Source organism: Leptonychotes weddellii, chromosome 11, assembly GCF_054177405.1.
Source record: "Leptonychotes weddellii isolate Sample4059 chromosome 11, ASM5417740v2, whole genome shotgun sequence".
In the NCBI taxonomy this organism is placed as follows: domain Eukaryota; kingdom Metazoa; phylum Chordata; class Mammalia; order Carnivora; family Phocidae; genus Leptonychotes; species Leptonychotes weddellii.
Window position 1 is genome coordinate 81,488,001 of NC_138379.1, and position 18,137 is coordinate 81,506,137.

Genomic DNA, 18,137 nt, shown 5'->3' on the forward strand with positions numbered 1-18,137 from the left:
CCACCCAGGCGCCCTACAGTGAAGCTTTTAAATGTTTTTTAAGAGAGATCAGAAACCTAGGTTTGTGTGTGTGTGAGTTTTTTTTAAGAAACATATCATCACTAGATAACAGCCCCAAGAAAAAAGCTTTTTACTTCTAATTACTATTCTCCATTATTGATTTCTCGAAACTCCATTCAGGGACTTGAACTATAATTACTACCTAACACTTCTCAAATACCGCCCAACACTCTTTATTAAAGACACTATGCCACCTATAACTAATTACCAATCTCATTACTTTCATTTATCACATTAACTGCAGGGAAAAAAATCCAACACAATGTATGATATTAAATAACCTACACATGCTGATAGTTTAACCATGCAGTTTTTATACACAGATTCTGTTTTTTAAAATACATTTTTTTAATTTATTTATCTGAGAGAGAGAGAGAGAGAGCATGAGCAGGGGGAGGGGCAGAAGAAGAGGGAAAAGCAGACTGATCCCAGGGTCCTGGGATCATGACCTGAGCCAAAGGCAGACGCTTAACCGACTGAGCCACCCAGGCACCCTGGATTCTATGTTTTAAAGGAAAAAAATAATTCTCTACCCAGACTTATCAGTGCAACTTCAAACGGAATACTTAGCATAAACTAGAGATTAAATGATTTTAGTATCACTTTTGGATGTCAGACCTTGATTAAGATACAACTGTGGCTTAGGATATTGCAAAGGCACCAATTTGCTCTAAAGTGCCTCCCCATTCCCAATCCCCTTTCTTGTCTCCTCAGGAATGAAGTAAAGGTTTGCCTAATGATTCCCACAGAGACTTCCCAGAGCCCTTTGTATACCTTCGGTTAGATCACCAGATTCTGAGTACACTGGGTCATCTTTTTTTTTTTTTTAAGATTTTATCTATTTATTTGACAGAGAGAGACACAGCGAGAGGGAACACAAGCAGGGGGAGTGGGAGAGGGAGAAGCAGGCTCCCCACTGAGCAGGGAACCCGACGCGGGGCTCGATCCCAGGACCCTGGGATCGTGACCTGAGCCGAAGGCAGACGCTTAACGACTAAGCCACCCAGGCACCCCTGACCCACAGAATTTTTTTTTTTTTTAAGAACAGAGAGAGACACAGCGAGAGAGGGAACACAAGCAGGGGGAGTGGGAGAGGGAGAAGCAGGCTCCCCGCCGAGCAGGGAGCCCGACGCGGGACTCGATCCCAGGACCCCGGGACCATGACCTGAGCCGAAGGCAGACGCTTAACGACTGAGCCACCCAGGCGCCCTTACACTGGGTCATCTTTAACTCCTTTAACATCTTTAACAGAACCTGGCATACAGCTTGTGTTCAATAAAGTGTGATTGTGGACAGATGCCAACATAATTTTCACCTAAGGTACCAAGGAATCATATTTACATCAACAAACTAGAAAAGGATCATGGGTGGAAGCAAATTTTTTGGAGGGCAATGTGCTAATATATGTATTTTTAAACTTGATGTAGGAGTCTTTTGACCCAGCACATTTCATTTCTAGGAGTTTATTCTAAAGAAATATTTAGAAATTGCATAATGTAGAGTCACTACAGCACTGTTCCTAATATTAAAAATCAGAAATAACCGAGAAGATTATCCATATGAATTTATTAGGTAAACATGTAACTATGAAATCTTATACAATCCTTAAAAAATTCAGGGAGACCTATATGTGGCATTAACCTGGTAAATCTCCGTAATACAGCAATTTTTTAAAAAGCAAAAAATTCTAGAACCATTTTTGTTTAAAGGTCCCACTTTTGCTTAAAAATGTATATTGAGTACAAATTACTTTTGAAATTTAAGAACATCATAATTAAAATCTTCAACATAAACAAGATAACCCTACTGCTATTTCTTAAGGGGAGGAAAAAAAAAAGTCTGTCAGCTCACCTAAGATAAAAGCAACTGTGGAATGGAGGCTTGCTGCTTCAAGTGTGGTCCCTGGGGCCAGCTGCATGGACATCACCCGGGAGCTGGTCTGGAATACAGACTCATGGGCCCCACCCCAGATCTACACAGCCTCTACATTTTTTTTTTTTTCCCCAAAGATTTTATTTATTTTTTTGACAGAGAGAGACATAGCAAGAGCAGGAACACAAGCAGGGGGAGTGGGAGAGGGAGAAGCAGGCTTCCCGCTGAGCAGGGAGCCCGATGCGGGACTCGATCCCAGGACCCTGGGGTCATGACCTGAGCCGAAGGCAGACGCTTAACGACTGAGCCACCCAGGCGCCCCACACAGCCTCTACATTTTTAACAAGATCCACAGATGGTCTGGGGGCGCCTGGGTGGCGCAGTTGGTCAAGCATTCGACTCTTGCTTTCAGCTCAGGTCATGATCTCAGGGTCATCCCCGAGACCAAGCCCTGCGTCAGGCTCCATGCTCAGTGGAGTCTGCTTGAGTTTCCCTCCCTCTCCCTCTGCCCCTCCCCACCCTCTAAAAAATTAATCTTAAAAAAAAAAAAAAAAAAATCCCCAGATGGTCTGAATTCATCTTAAAGTCTGAGAAGCACTGGCTTATAAGAAATCGCTTAACAGAGCCTGAACACCAGTTCAAGATCCGCATGAAAAACAAAAGTATTAGCTGGGTGACTAAGGTTACTTAATCTCTCTGAATCTGTTTCATTCTCCTCAAACACACTATTTTGATATTTCTGATGTTATCAGCAGATGTGAAATGTAAACTGCTCTATAAGGAATGATGAGAACTCAGTTATTAGTCTTAGTGAGTAAATGCTAAGAAGTCAGTAACTTGCTCAAAGTTGATAAATCTTTCCTCGGCAATGCTGGCCATCCAACCCTCTCATAGCCAGTTGGGGAAAGGGACTAAGGACTGGAGGGATGGAACCCAAACCGTAGGCAGTTAAGTACCTCTGGAGAGGTAGTCACGTGGGAGTAGGAGACTTAAAAGGGAACGTTTACATTTTGTTCTGTATATGTTATGATTCATACACTGTTTTTCACAAAGACTGCTGTACTTCGGTACTGCTATTCAAAGTAGGTCTAAGAAAGGAAGAGGCGGGAATAAGGATCGCATCTCATTCACTACGTATCAATATGCTGGCCTCCATTTAAGTCTTCCTCATGGCTGATCCCAGAGCCAGAGCAAAGAGTAGTCAGAGGTGGTTCTGAGAAGGTGCCCAGACAGCAGAGTCAGCTAAGCAAGACTCACTGTCCGTCCTAAAAGCTGGAGAGAGGAGACCCGGAGTCACTGTGGATTTCTTCTGAGGGAATCGCAGGAGCATCTAGGATTGTGGCACGGGATCTTCCCAGGGCTTGCAGTCCCCAGTGGGGGTATGCTATCAGTGCCCCCATAAGCCCCCTCTCCCTTCCTCCTTTTGGAAGCTGCTGCAGGAAGGAACACTGTGGGGACAGAGCTGAGGCTGGCTTCCAGTGCTCCTGGTTGCCTACTCCCACCTATTTCCTTCAGGCACAAAATGTGCTAATCATGAAAACATTTCACAATGACTTGCTTGTTATAACCCCCCAATTCCAACAAACCTAATGTAGATCAGAATTAACAACTTCATTAAAAAATGTGATTGAAGTTCAGACTCCGTTTTCAAGTTAATACTTAATTTGTTTTTCTTTTAATGATCTGGGTTAATCATTAGGGAAACGGGGTTTTTTTCATAGTATAAACATTACTAAATTGTTATGTTTGAATATAACATGAATTCTGTTGGCAGTAAGAGTAAGGGACCAATCTGCCCATGATTTATCAGGTTTAATGTATATATACTAACAACATACCAACCACATACTAAAAACAGGTTTTACTGTAGCAAGAGTTACCAAAAACGTCAACCCAACTTTTTACAAAATGAACAGATTCTCTTCTCCCCTGGCCCAACCTCACTTTTTTTCCATATACCTTCCAAATTATCACGAATCATGTGAAAATGTTCAAGGGAGCTCGTGTTTCATAAGGAATTATGAAGAATTTTACATCCTTTGGGGGAGGTCTTAACAGCACAATCATGTTTTACAATGACTACATATTACCTTTATAACCGAGAAAGGTAAAACTACTTTGAGTAAATAATACTGCAAGTCAGCGCTCAAAAAAAGAGATTCCCGGGGCGCCTGGGTGGCTCAGTCGTTAAGCGTCTGCCTTCGGCTCAGGTCATGATCCCAGGCTCCTGGGATCGAGCCCCGCATCGGGCTCCCTGCTCCGCGGGAAGCCTGCTTCTCCCTCTCCCACTCCCGCTGCTTGTGTTTCCCTCTCTCACTGTATCTCTCTCTGTCAAATAAATAAAATCTTTAAAAAAAAAAAAAAAGAGATTCCCTACCTGATTCCCCCTAATTAATCATACAGAGAATGAAGAGGGACTATGTTCTGAGCTCATTTTACTTTGTTAAATGTTTGCACTTCATTCACCAAGTACCACATGTTAGGCCCAGGAACTGAAATGAAGACAAAGCCTTGGTCCTGAAGAGCTCTACTGAAGGGTAAAACAGATGGAAAAAAGGGTGATAAATGATACCACAGAGAACATACACTGAGTATAATGGGAAAATCAAGGGTACAAGCCTCTGTGATCACCATGCAAAGTAACCAATACACGTAATTTGGAGAGACACAAACCCGTAACCTGAAAGCAGATAACAGATGATATTTCACTGAATGATATTAAATGCTCTCCTAATATCATTCAAGAGAATGTCTACTCTGCTTGAGCGTGTGGATGGTGGAACGTGTGTGCGTGAAGACTGTTTTATACCTACACAGGTCACTTTCTGAATAAATGGCTTTCTGTTATTGAAGCTTTGCTGCATACCTGAGAAGGTACTGTATGGAGGGAATAACTAAGCCTTAGGGGAGAGGTAATCCTGGATTCCACAGGAGGCTCCACCACTAACTAAATTAAATTATGTAACCTCTCTGAGCCTAATTGTCTCCATCTATAAAACAGACATGATACCACCAAAGGGCTACTGTGACAAATAAGTTTAGTGTAATTAAAATTTATTCCCACCCCCACACCTTTTCAGTTATTCCTTTGGAACATACAAAGCAATTTAAATATTTACAAAGCACTTACTATTGTGTAAAGCCTCATGACTGCAGACTGCAGGAGATAAGCAGATTATAGTTGCTGTCCTCATGGAGTTTACAATCTTGAGAGGTTAAGATAAACACTGAAGAAATATGAACACTACATTTAAACTTAAGAGATCCTGTATTACTTTGTACACACTTATGTGGTCCCTTATCTCCTAGAAGGTAAGAATTCACACCTAGTACTATGCTTGGGACTTAGCATGCGAAGGAAGGAAGGAAGGGAGAGAGGGAAGGAGGAAGTAGTCCAATGAAATATACTGAATCATAAATTCTATTTAATGCACCTTACTTCCAAATTACAGAAAGTTACTCAGGTACTTTTGGCAGGGGGACAAACAGAAGATAGGTAGCAAAAGGAAGAATCACTTTTTGAAAATACTTTTTTAAACTCATGCCTTAAAAGGAAGCTTTTTTCCCTCATAAATCATAAGGGAATTATAAATTCTTTTTCTAAATATTATTTATTTATTTGAGAGAGAGTGCACATACTCGAGCGGGGGGGGGGGGGCCGAGGGAGAGAGAATCCTCAAGCAGACTCCCCACTGAGCCGGACACAGGGCTCTATCTCATGACCCAGAGATCATGACCTGAGCCAAAACCAAAAGCCAGATGCTTAACCAACTGAGCCACCCAGGCGCCCCATAAATTCTTTTATAAATGATAACCATTAAAAAAAATCAACATCTTAATGTTCTAATGATACAAGCTGATTCAAAATAAAAACCTAGTACAGACCTAAAATACAGCCAGCATGTTGCTCTACTTCAGAGGCCGGCAACCTACAACCTCCAGCCTTTTTCCTACACCTGCAAGCTAAGAATGGCTTTTACATTTTTAAAGATTTGTAAAACAACAACAAAGAAAACAAGACTAAGTGGGTCCAGCAAAGCCTAAAATATTTACTGTCTGTCCCCTCGACAGAAAGTTTGCCAGCTCCTCCTGCTCTACGTGATAACAGAATGTTGAAAAAAACAACAACAAAACAGAATTCTGAATCTCTCACCAAATTAAATACTTTAATACTTCCAAGTTGACATTTAAGGCAATTTATAGGATTTCTCTCTCTCCATTCCCCTGCCCACTTGTCTCTGACTGGCCACTTTCTTCACACACAAGTATTTATACAAATATTAATTACAAGATACTAGGCTAGCACAAAAAAACCCCAGAGGCTGACCATGTCTTTTGTTAAATAACAAGTGTTCTAGCACAAGCATTTTCCCAACAATGAGTTTAAGTTCCACAATGGATTGGTAAATCGGGCCTATGTTGACCAGAACCCATGACTTATGCCAACTTCTCCATCTGCACATATTCAATATTGGGGGAGGGGAGGACGCCAACAGTTCCCAGTGCTAAGTCAATAAATTGATAATTAATAGGCTGGAATAACAGTCACCTAGCTTCAATAACAAGGACAAAACAGGAACGAGAAGGTGACTTAGAATCAAATTCAGTAAGCGTGTGGGACACTTGTGGATTTGACAGTTAAGTTCTTTACCACTTACATCATACTGCATGAAGTCAAGAAGGGTTACGGACACATTTAAGACTCTAACAATAAAAAAGTGAAAAAACACCATCTATGCAAGCACAGAAGAGACAGTTACAATCTAATGTTTACAAAAGTACTCAAAATCTGGAGAGCGGCATGAACCTATCAGACAAATATATCAGAAAGAAGAACTAAGTTTTATTTCAGCATGACTAGTTAATATGTGATATGGGGCACAGAAGAGTACTAAAAATTACCCTCCAGGACAAGCAACACAAGAATAAAACGTCCCTCTCTCCCAACACTAGAAAGGGAAAGCTAGGCACCAACTCTCTCTGAAACTATCAAAACCTGAAAAGCACTCAAAATGAGTCCTCTTTATTCTTCCCAATTAAATATTCTGAAGAAAAAATAAAAAATCCATACACATACTTTAAGAAATAAAGAAATAAAACTTAAAGAAGGATCTTATTTGAACTACTTTATAGAGATGAAAAAGTTTGAGAAAAAGTTTATTATTTTTAAGGAAAGGTCTTTGGTCAATAGTTTTGATGTACTGCATACATACATCTTACACGAGAAACTAAAAATACAAATGTTTTCTCTATTCCAGAACTTTTTTTGTCCTTAGCTATAAATCCTTAAAATGCAAACCTACAAACTTCAGATACTGAATACATTTGGTTTTTTTTTTTTTTTAAAGGTGTCAATGAATTCAAAGTTTCCTTTCCATGCCTAACTTTCTGTAATGGTTTTATTATGATTTCTAATAATGAGATTAGCACTACACCACCAACATAATGAATATACAAATACTTGTATCTTTAATTACAGCACCAATTATTTAACATGAGAAACACCAGCCCTGAAAAAGTGGCTCTGAAACCACTTGTATGCACTGCAGGAGTGTTAATTCACGCACTGGTCTTATTAAGCATTTATACAGAACGTTTATATTTGCCAAGTGCTTCATAATCATTTTTATTAGCTGTTTTACTCCAAAACAATCCATGAAGAACTTACAGAAGAGGAACCTAGACCTAGAGAGGAACCAAAGAAAACCAAGTTTACTCTGGAGGAAATAACACCGTTCTCTTACAATATGCCAGATATTTCTAATTACTTTTCAAAAATAAGTTATGAATTAACGAATGTGAAAAATATTAAGGAAATATTGTATTGAATTCTCTGGAAATGCTTAAACACTTTTAAATACTCTGGACTACTATATTTCATTATACAGACACTATGAAGAAGTAAAATTCTCCCAAACGCCAAACTTAATGGCCAAATATAAAAGCGGTATTTTTCACACTTGCTTCAAAAAAGGTCATCAAAGAAGCTCACTGAACAAGCTTAAAGCCGGGTCCTGCAACAAGGAGTCAGGTCGGCCACGAAGAAAGTAGAACCCAGCTAAAAGCAGCGTGAGGAGGAAGTTTTTGGAAGCAGTCAGAATCTGGAAAGAGTCTGAATTTGGGGCTCAGCACGCTCAGTTAATACATCTTTCCCCAGATAATGGTTCTAACCAGAACCTGTGGTTTAATCTCAGCACCAGCAATGGATCACGTCCAATGTTTTGGAGGATAAAAACTTGCCCCAGCGCTGGATGTGGAGGAAAGTTCCTTCCTTGGCCCATTTAAACATCCCGAATTTCTTTTATCTTGGTGTTACATCTTAATGAGAAAAAACTCTGCGCTCGCCGCGAGCGCAGTTTGCCTGCAGAGTTGTCCTGACCCCAGGTCTCTCAATCGGAGCCCATAAACGTTAACTCCCGACTCAGAGCTCGACTCCTCATCCAGCTAACAACCCCAGCCGGTAAACTGCACACTCTTCCTCGCCCTCCCCCTCCCTCCTACCTCCTGGGGCCAATTTCGTGACCCACATCCCTAGACCCTGCAGAGCCCCAAACTCCGCACCCCCCCATTATACTTCCGCCCCGGTGGCTTCCCAGTTAACCTTCACCCCAGCCCCCACCCCATCTTTGTCTCGCTACCCCAAACACACCACTTCAACGTTCCCCACTCCCAACCGCAGCCCTTCCCCCACCGCCGACCCCCACCTTCCCGGTCTCTTCCCCACCCCCACGTCCCCCACCCTCTCGGCCGGGTCACCCCAGCTCCTCGCCTCCCCAAGCCCCGCATGACCCGTCCCCTCCCCCAGCTTCCTCTGTCCCTTCCTTCCCCTGCCTCGGCCCCTCCGCCCACGCCCACCCCTGCTCCCGCGGGTCCCGGGCAGGCCTTTCACCTTGTCCATGAGCTTCCAGCACTTCTCCACCATCTTCTTGTCCACGGTGCCGGGCGGGTGGGGGCTGAGGTGGTGGTGGTGGTGGTGCGGCTGGAAGGCGTCCTTCATGAGCCCGATCAGGCCGCCCGAGCCCGAGCCCCCGGAGCCGCCGCCGCCCCCGGCCCCGGAGCTCTTTTTCACGTTGCCGGCCATGGCCCGGGGAGGGTTGGAGGCTGAGCCGCGTCCGCCGGCTCCGCTCCGCTGCGAGCGAGGAAAAGAAGGAGGGCGTGAAGGAGGGGCCTCTCCCGGCCGCCGCCGCCGCCGCCGCCGCCGCTGCCGGCGGTCCGGGCGGAGGGAGGGGCGGCCGCGGGGAGGGGAGTGGGCGGCGACGGGAGCGCGGGTCCGCGCGGGCGCGCCCCTTCCGAGCGCGCGAGCCCGGGGGCTGGAGGAGCGCGCGGAGCTCGGGGAAGCCAGCGGCCTGGTCCGGACTGGGTAGCGACCGCTCCTGCGCCACCCCCTCCCGAGCCACAGCTCCCGGAAAGCCGCGGCCAAGTTTCCGCGCCGCCTACCCCTCCCCTGCCCCCGGGGGCGGGCCCAGGCGGAACTTTTGCGTCTGCGCCCTCTGCTGGAGAAGCCGGGAAAGGGAGGGGGCGGGGCCTGGCATGGAGTCTGCGCACGAGACAGAAGCCGAGCCCTCCATGTTCCTTGTGGGCTGTAAGGTTGGCGTTCTTTGAGTAGGTTACTGGGATATTTAAGTGAAGACAAGTAGCCGTGGAAAGAACCTCAACGTCAAGTCTTTCCCCCATACTTGACAGATGAGGAAATTGAGCTTAAAGCCATTTGCTTCTTCACATTGTGGGAGAAAAACGGAAGTTCTTTCCCCACCCCTTGGTGTTTTGAACTCATTAAGTAGGCGCCAAGAACAGGAATGTGACTGCTGCGGATTGTTCAATCCTGATTACAGCCCAGAAAGGCTTGAGACACTCAGGCCGCAAGCTCTTCTTCCAGGCCCTTTGACCTTATGAAAACAAAACACTTCCCCCTTTTTTGACTTCTGAACACTAGTTCCTTTTTCTGGGAATTGAGTATGTACTTAAGATTCCGCAGCTCAGCGCATTGGGCTCCACGCATTGCGCCGCAGGTCAGCACCGCCAGCACCAGGCCTTGACCACAGAAGCTGTGAGACAGCTGTGAGCTCTGGCCGGAGGAGTACTCGCTCCTCTCATGGAAGAGAAATGCAGTTGCCAGTCATTTCCACTTCTCTAATCGAAAAGTTCTGCTGGAAAAACTTTGAAAAAAGGGAACTTTCTTCCTAAAGAAGGAAGTGCCCTGCCCTTATTTGCTAATTCTGAGCCTCCTCTTTGGGAGCTTGCAGGCTCTAGTGTGCCTGTAAGTACTCGGTTCCGTCTTAGATCCCCCACCTGGGTCTTCCACAAAGCCCTTGACTGATAAAGGAGTTAAGTTCATCGCGGGCTCCTGTCACAAGAGAAAAAAAAAAAATCTGAACTCAAGGACCCATCAGCCAGACATCCTTGAGCATGGCCTTTACCTAAGATTGATTATGGAGTCAACATTATCATTTCCTATCAATAGAATTTCCTTTAATCAGTTCCTACCTAGAAAGAGAAGACATCTCCCAAGGGAAAACCTAGGCAAGCCTCTTAGATAATTGTCAAAACTTCCCATCTACCACCCTGGTTGCAGGCCCTCCCTTTCTCTCCCCTGATCTATCTATTGAAACCTTTTCCTCACTGGTTTCCCTGCCACCTCCAATCCACTCTGCCACTAGACCAGTCTTCCTGAAGTATAGCTCTGATCGCATCAGAAAAAAACTTCAAACACTGCTGATTGTCTCCTGGATAAAGTTAACAGTCATGATCTAACTCCAAACTACCTTGCAGTTTTATATTGTTCCAATACGTATATCCTATGCTGGGTGACTCCCAAGTCACAAAATACCACAACTCTTTCTTTTTTTCATCACCATTGCTGAGAGCGTTCCCTCTGCCTAAAGCGTGCTACTGAAGTCCAGTCCATTCTTCAGAACTCAATTCAAATATTTTCTTTCTTACCAGACATTCCAGCTAGAAATAATCCTTTCCTCCTCTAAATTTCCATAATCATTTATTCTCACAGCTACCTCACATTAATTTGTGCTATGCTGTCTCGACTTTGGTCTTCCACAGTACGTAACATAGTGTAAGTACACAGGGTATTTTTCCCCCTCATCATCAAACCCAGATTTAATGGAATACAGGCAAGAAATTAACCCTTGCTTGGGCCTATATGGGTTCGTCTGGGTCATGTACGCATCTCTGGCTTCCTGTAAAGGCTTCCAATTTGTATTATCTTCAGTACCACCTGGATAGAATGTAATGGTATAATTTGTACTTTGTTTCTGCTTGCAGAAGCCATATTTCTTGGGGCTCCTGGGAGCCTCTGACTCTTGATTTCAGGTCAGGTCATGATCTCAGGGTCATGAGGTCGAGCCCTGCATTGGGCTTGCACTGGGTGTGGAGCCTGCTTAAGATTCTCTCTCTCTGCTCCTCCCCCCTCTCTAAAATGAAAAAAAAAAAAAGAAGCCGTAATTTTTTTTAAGATTGATTTATTAGCGAGACAGAGAGCATGCGCATGCGCGCGCGGGACACACGCAAACGGGGCGGGGGGGGGCGGGGCAGGCAGAAAATCTCAGGCGGCTACGACTCCGCTCGGAGTGCGGAGCCCAAGGGTGGGGCTCTATCTCACTACCCTGAGGTCAGGACCTGAGCCAAAATCCAGAGTTAGTTGCTTAACTGACTGTGCCGCTCAGGCGCCCTGTAAAAGAGAAAAAGCCATATTTCTTTAAATATACAAATGACCTATCTCTCACATTCGAATAAAGCAGAGAGAGTGACAGTTCTCTCCTCTATATCTCTTCAAAACTCCCAGATGGGATCCTATTCAAAGGAAGACAGAGTTCTGCTGAGATGATCTTTCCTATTTTCATTTCTAAACTGAAGTTAATGAAAAAAGAAGGAAAGATTGACTCCCCCCCACACACACACAATTTTTACTTGGCTTGTTTTCAACGTATGCTAAAGATGGGACTGGATTGTTGATCACAATGTCATTCGCATTCTTGGCTTGCTCTAGAGCTGGCTCAGTTTGTATCATCACATCATGTGATACGGGGCACTTTTCTTATTCCATTTCACCTTCACCCAAACCACATCCTCATTCTGCACCTGAAAGTCGGTTGACTGAACATATTTGAAAAGTAAATGCTTTTCTGAGGCATGATATGTTGTTTGTATTCAGTAAGCCATGTCCTCAAAATGTCATCCCATGCATCAGCGTAACGCAGAAACTAATCATTCCCTGGAAAATGACCCCAAACAGGCTTCTAGATGAGGAGAAGGACTGCGGCAGGAATGTCTACTGCATTCCTATGCAGGGGCAAAGAGTTCTGGAGGGAGAATGAAGGAAAAGCAAACTTCAACATGAGAAGAAAAGTATTCTCCAGATTTGGGAGTTGTGCACAAAGTTATCTGACCCTGGGGTACAGGAACTATAAGCCCCGGAAAAGGCAAGCCTGGTTCTTCTCTTTACTCTGTAAAATGTCTGAAGGGTCAGAGAAGTACCCTGCAGCCACGAAGGTGACAAATAAACATGAATCAGCCCCCACCTGAATCTGTCCACTCCCCAGAGGAAGGATTTTTAAATCCCAGATCTCAAAGCTATTTCTTCAGATCTGCTCCTGATGACAGGCAATTGGCCAAAAGTGTTGAGGGGGACAGAGATAGAGAGAAACATCTAAAGAGTCTGCAGGTTCCTTGATCCACAAGAGGAAAATCCCTGACATTTTTGCTGTTTTCATTCTAGCCAGTATGGTGCCCAGAGATCCAGGTGGCAGACCGATGACAAGTCTCCAGAATGGCACAGGGCTGGAAGAAGGGTGGGGACAAGAACAAGTCCACCCATCATACTCCCTTCCCCAAATTTGTTTTTCCAACCACTCATGACCCCCTCAAGATGGTAGGAAGTATCCCCGAGAGGGAGGCGCCCCCCAGACAAGGCCCAAGAATTTAAGTAGAAAAATTAAGGAGACCCCCGAGGTCAAGCAAGTCCACTAGAGGGAGCTCCGACCAACTCAATACTGAGGGGAGCCTAGCAAAGTAGTTTCTCGGCACCAGGCTGAAAATCAGCCACATTAGGGAATAGGGGAAGAGAGGCAATAAATTAAGTCCCCACAAGGGAAGATAGCCCTGTGAATACCCAGTGAAAATCCAGGCCTTTCAGGATTTACAGAGTCAAAGACTTAAAGACCAGGAAACTGAGGTTGCACAAAATTAAATGCCTTGCCCAAGGTTGCATAACCGGAGGGGGTATTAGAACTCAGGGCTCTTGTCTCTAGCCAATATCCTTTCTTCTACATTTGCCTCCCTCTATGTCAGCACCCTGGAGTGCTTGGGTCTACCTCTCCTCTGTGTCTCCTTTCTCTGAAGTGAGAAACTCTCTCGGCTACCTTCTCCTGCACTTCTTTCCCTCATACACGATAGAATGCCTTCCCAAAGCCTAATAATGTCATGTGCTCGCTCACGAGCCCTAGGGATGTAAATCGCCTAAAATGGCTCCTGTCAGCGCTTTTCCTCTGTATCAGCACCACAGCATCGTATCAGATGTGTAAATCTGTAATTTGTAAGTCTCCAAACTTCAGGCACTGCTACATGGAAATGAAGCATAACTAACCGGCTCTGAAGCCCTTTCTCCTCAAACTACATTTAGGATTTAGGGATAAGGAGAGAAGCGACCCTCCAGGACCTTGCTATTTTAAGCTTTGTACTTGGCACATTCCACCTGTCTGTGAGCTCCATGTTTCCCAGTTACCTGGGCAACATTCGGTCTCCAGAAACCCAACCGTGCAGTTCCCAGTTCTGCCCTCGAAGGAAATTTGTCACCCTGGATTGGCTCCCAGAACCCAGGCTCCTCCTCGGGCTCCCAGCTGGTTGGGCCTTTTCTCTGCCCCTCCCCATCAGTGGGTCCTCCCCACAGGGAGACACAACAGAGGCCAGAGAGGATCCCGCAGGTAGGAAGAGGCAGGGTAAGGATGATGGGAAGAGGGAAGGGACAAGTACTGAGATATATTTTCTCCAAAAGAGGATTGAGAGGAATGATTTCTGCCCATAGAACGTGACTGGTAGAAAGAAACAGCTCCACCCTCCCCACATCCCAGCCTTGCCTAAGGTTCCAAGGAGACCAAGAATGGAAGCTTCTGGAAAGTAGAAGAGACAGACTTGGAGACTAGAACTCTAACTCTCCTGGGACTCCTGGTTCAATCTAGGGGTCAGGAAAGGAGCCCTGTGCCCAGGGCATAAATGTGAGTCCTCTCTCTCCCCAGGACAGCAAGGAGATGCCACCCAAGACCAAAGAAAAAGGGAAGAAAACTGGGGCACAGAAGAAGAAACAGAATGCGGGTGCTGGTGAGTCAGGGCGGCTGGAGGTGAGTGCCTCCTGCTTCTCCACGCTCTGGCCTGGAGACCAAGTAGAGTTGCTCCAGAGAGAATGCAGCCCTCTGCATGACAAGATGGAGCTTTCATGACTCACCCCCCTCCTCCAGGTCCCATGGAGCTGGGAAATTGGGGAAATCCGCATGCACCCACTCCGTGATGCCCTTCTGGCTCTGTGCCTTCCTTAATATATTCATCACCCATATTCCGTGCACCTACTCTGTGCTGGGCAGCCGGGACGCAGGGGTGAACTCAGTAGATTGCCATCAGAGATCCCTCATTTAGAGGCCCTCAGAACTGCAGGAAGAAAGTCCAGGGTGTGGGCTGAGGATGGGGAGACGTGAGGAAGGCTGAGATCATGACAAGCTGAGGCTTTGTCAACTTGCCAGGGCAGATGTGGAGGCCAAGTCCGCGCACAGGCGGACAGTGCTGGAGAAGGAGCTGCTCCAAGACCACTTGGGTAAGAAGGGTGGAAGCTCTGGGACAACGGAGGTGGGGCAATGCGGCATTTTGCATCCTGGAGGCTTGGACAGTTGGAGCTGTGGCAGGAGGCTGAGCTGACCTGTCCTCCATCCCCTGGTGGAGAAAGGGAAGGGGTGGGCAGTGAGGGTGGGTGAGGATAGCTATTTTTTATAAGCAGAACATGGAGCTTTTCCTTCCTAGCAATGAAGAGCTCATGGGATTCTGGGGGAAAAACCATCCAACCAACCAGCCAACCCAGAGAGAGAATGAGAGGCTGGGGATCTGCCACCAGGTTCCCAGAGGTGGGCAGAGTCTATCAAGCCCACAGGGCCTGATTCAGTGGGATCCCCAGCCAGGTGTGAGGACTGCTCTGGGACTTTTCACAGCTCTTCGGAGGGATGAGGCCCGCCGGGCCAAAGCTTCTGAAGAGCAGCTGAGGCAGAGGCTGCAAGTGCTGGAGGCTGAGTTGGAGGAGGCCCGAAGTGAGGGGAAGGCCATCTATGCAGGTGTGTGGTTGGTCAGGCATGTGGGCAGGAGACAGGGGCCTGGAAGAGGACAATCAAGAGGGCCAGAGGATGCAAGGAAGGGAACCGAGGAGGACTTCCATCTGCCCTGCCTAGCCCCAACCTTCCTGGCTCAGCATGAATCAGGCAGGGGCCTAAAGGAACCCAAGGAAGGTCTCTTGGATCCCGGGCAGGAACCTTCCAGGATGCCCGATGCCATGTGCTTTTTGGATTACCTCCAGCTATGTGGATTACAAAAAATTACATGGCTTTTGTCTCATTTGTGCCTTGGGAATGAGTGAGGAGAAGAGCTAGAATCCAGGTCCTGAGCTGGAATGGGGGAAGGGGTGTGGTTTCCCAGCTCTTCCCCAGGTGTTCAGGCTCTGTCAGCTTCTCGGAATTTCGAGAACTGGGAAGGTCTCTATGCTCCTGTCCCATTGGGCCAAGCAGGCCCTTCCCCACCCACGACTTCCCTTCATTTCTCCACTACTCCATCCACACCCGGGTCCCTGGTCACCCTCTGCCCCCACCACAGAGATGAGTTGTCAGTGCCGGGCCCTGCAGAAGGAAATGGAGATCCACAGCAGGAAGCTGGAGGAAGAAGTGACGGGCCTTCGGGAGCAGCTGGGTAGGCTTCCCCACCCCCCTAAGCCCTTTCTCTCCAGTGCACTGACAAGGTCCAGCCTGCAGGGGTGGACTGAAGATGGTCCTTCTCTAGAAGACTGCAGTCTAGGCTCTTGGACCATTTTCCCCACTGACTGTCCCACCATGGAGGATTGGAGCAGAGGGTTCAAGATGGCAAAAATCTCTACGTTGTAACTAAAGCAGACCTGAGTCTCTCACCCCATCTCCCTCTCTTGATGGTCTCTCCAAATCCAGGTCTTTCTCCCTACCCCTGCCATGTCTGTCACAAGCGAAATATATTCCCTCCTAGCTGATTTTTACAATGAAACTAAGGAAAGATATGTGACTTATTTACTTTCGTATCTTCAATGCCAAGTGCATGCCAAGTCCTACATAATTATGCTAAATAAAGGAATGACCCTTGCAGATAAGCAAAAATGTAAAGAACAGGAAGTTTTTCCTTTCTCTCTTGGTTAAGGAATAGAGTTGAACTATCTTAGCATGGGACATAAGATCTTTCACAATTGTGGTCTCAAAGTTTTCTTTCTTTTTTTTTTTTTTAAAGATTTTATTTATTTATTTGAGAGAGAGAGAGAGAGAAACAGCATGAGAGGGGAGAGGGTCAGAGGGAGAAGCAGGCTCCCCATCAAGCTGGGAGTCCGATGTGGGACTCGATCCCAGGACTCCGGGATCATGACCCGAGCCAAAGGCAGTTGCCCAACCAACTGAGCCACCCAGGCGCCCAGTCTCAAAGTTTTCTTAACCTAAAATAGCCTCAGTTTCTTTCTTTCTTTCTTTTTTTTTTTTACTAGGTGCCACACCCAACGTGGGGCTCGAATTCATGAACCTGAGATCAAGGGTCTCAGGCTCTACCAACTAAGTCAGCCAGGCGTCCCTAAAATAGCCTCAGTTTAGCTACAGATACCCAAGAATTGCTTATCTGCCAGGCAGACCCTGAATTCCTTTCCTAATCCTTGCCTTATCTCAAATTTAAACTCAATCAGCATTTATGGAACACCTCCTGTAAATACTAGGTATTTTCCCACACATTCTCACATTTAACTCACGGTAAGCCTATAAGGTTTGTATCAGTCTGTCTTTAAAGATGAAGAAACTGAGTCTCAGAGAGAGGCATGTCCGAGGTTACACAGGGAGTAAGTGACAACCAGACTTTGGACCACATCCCTGTCCCAAGTCCACTGCTCTCTCTGCTATACCTTAACGCTATACGTCAGCTCCTTATACGGGCTGTGGGGAAACTGATGATCCTGGGGGGGAGTCTGGAATGATCCCATTCAAGTTCTGCTTTTTAGGTGCCTTTGGAGACTCTGTTTACAGGTAGAGCATCACTATGCAGTCCCCTTCATCCTTCCGCCTTGCCCTGCAGAGACGTGCCAGAGGGAGGCCGAGGCTGCACGGCAAGAGGCTGAGCAGGCCCTCGGAGAGCGGGACCAGACTCTGGCTCAGCTTCGGGCCCACATGGCAGACATGGAGGCCAAGTATGAGGAAATCTTACATGTAAGCCACACTGTTGGAAGCCCAACCACCCCGGTACCTGGCACTCCCTGATCCCCCAGACCCCAACTAGTCCATGCTGTCATTATCATTAATGACAGACCAGGGGGAAGGAGAAGCAGCATCCCCACAGGGAACTCTGCTCTGTCTTGAGGGCAGACAGCCAGGGGACTACAACCGTGCCTACTTACTAAGAGTAAGAACTTGAAGACATCACCGGCAAGGAAAGCTTACAGACCATCCTGGGGCACCCCTCATTCTACCCTCTCCCTTCCTGGGGCCTGAACCTTGGTGTCTGCAGGGCAGCCTGGACCGACTCTTGGCCAAGCTGAGAGCTGTCAAGCCTCAGTGGGACGGGGCTGTGCTGAGACTTCACGCCAAGTACAAGGACTCACCAGTTTGGGCTCAACCCCCTGGATCTCTGAAGCTGTAAGCCACTTGGAGGCTCCAGCAATAAAGCTATCTTGATGTAGAACTCAACAGAACTGTGGTCTGTGGCTTTTTGGCAGATACGAGCGTCTCCTTTTGGGGGCACGTTGGTTCTGGACTGACCCATTACCCTGAAGACCGAAGGAGAGGAGAGAAATTTGACAAACTCTCAACTCCTCTCTTAGAGAAACTGGGCCCCATGCCTTGAGTCTGGGGCCCTTCTGGTCCCTTCAAATCACCATCTCCTATCCCCCTTCCCCCCACCAACAGAGGCAGCCTGATGTGTGGGGGGCAAGGCCATTTCTATAATAGACCAAT

At 46.6% G+C, this 18,137-nt stretch overlaps 2 protein-coding genes across 5 annotated transcripts in view; one reads left to right on the forward strand and one right to left on the reverse strand.

Annotated features, from left to right (window-relative positions):
- CBL (Cbl proto-oncogene) overlaps positions 1-9,308 on the reverse strand; it is an 84,330-nt gene extending 75,022 nt beyond the window's left edge. Inside the window, exon 1 of one of the 2 annotated variants that reach the window (XM_006739711.3) lies at positions 8,822-9,308. In XM_006739711.3, the coding sequence (XP_006739774.2) occupies positions 8,822-9,013 (192 nt within the window). In that variant the 5' untranslated portion in view covers positions 9,014-9,308. The remainder of the gene's footprint in view (positions 1-8,821) is intronic. The other variant, XM_081799305.1, reaches the window with a different exon arrangement.
- A 4,510-nt stretch (positions 9,309-13,818) lies between these two features.
- Positions 13,819-17,875, forward strand: DRC12 (dynein regulatory complex subunit 12 homolog). Of its 3 annotated transcripts, none has more exons than XM_081799303.1 (7): positions 13,819-13,865; positions 14,178-14,279; positions 14,676-14,746; positions 15,135-15,254; positions 15,787-15,879; positions 17,263-17,393; positions 17,692-17,875. In XM_081799303.1, the coding sequence occupies exons 2-7, from the start codon at positions 14,248-14,250 to the stop codon at positions 17,821-17,823; spliced, it is 579 nt and encodes a 192-aa protein (XP_081655429.1). In that variant the 5' UTR covers positions 13,819-13,865; positions 14,178-14,247; the 3' UTR covers positions 17,824-17,875. The 3 variants fall into 3 exon arrangements, with proteins under 3 accessions (XP_081655429.1, XP_006739781.2, XP_030890786.2); XM_006739718.3 differs by having other exon boundaries at positions 14,178-14,259; positions 14,681-14,746; XM_031034926.2 differs by lacking the exon at positions 15,135-15,254 and having other exon boundaries at positions 14,178-14,259; positions 14,681-14,746.
- The last annotated feature ends 262 nt before the right edge of the window (positions 17,876-18,137 follow it).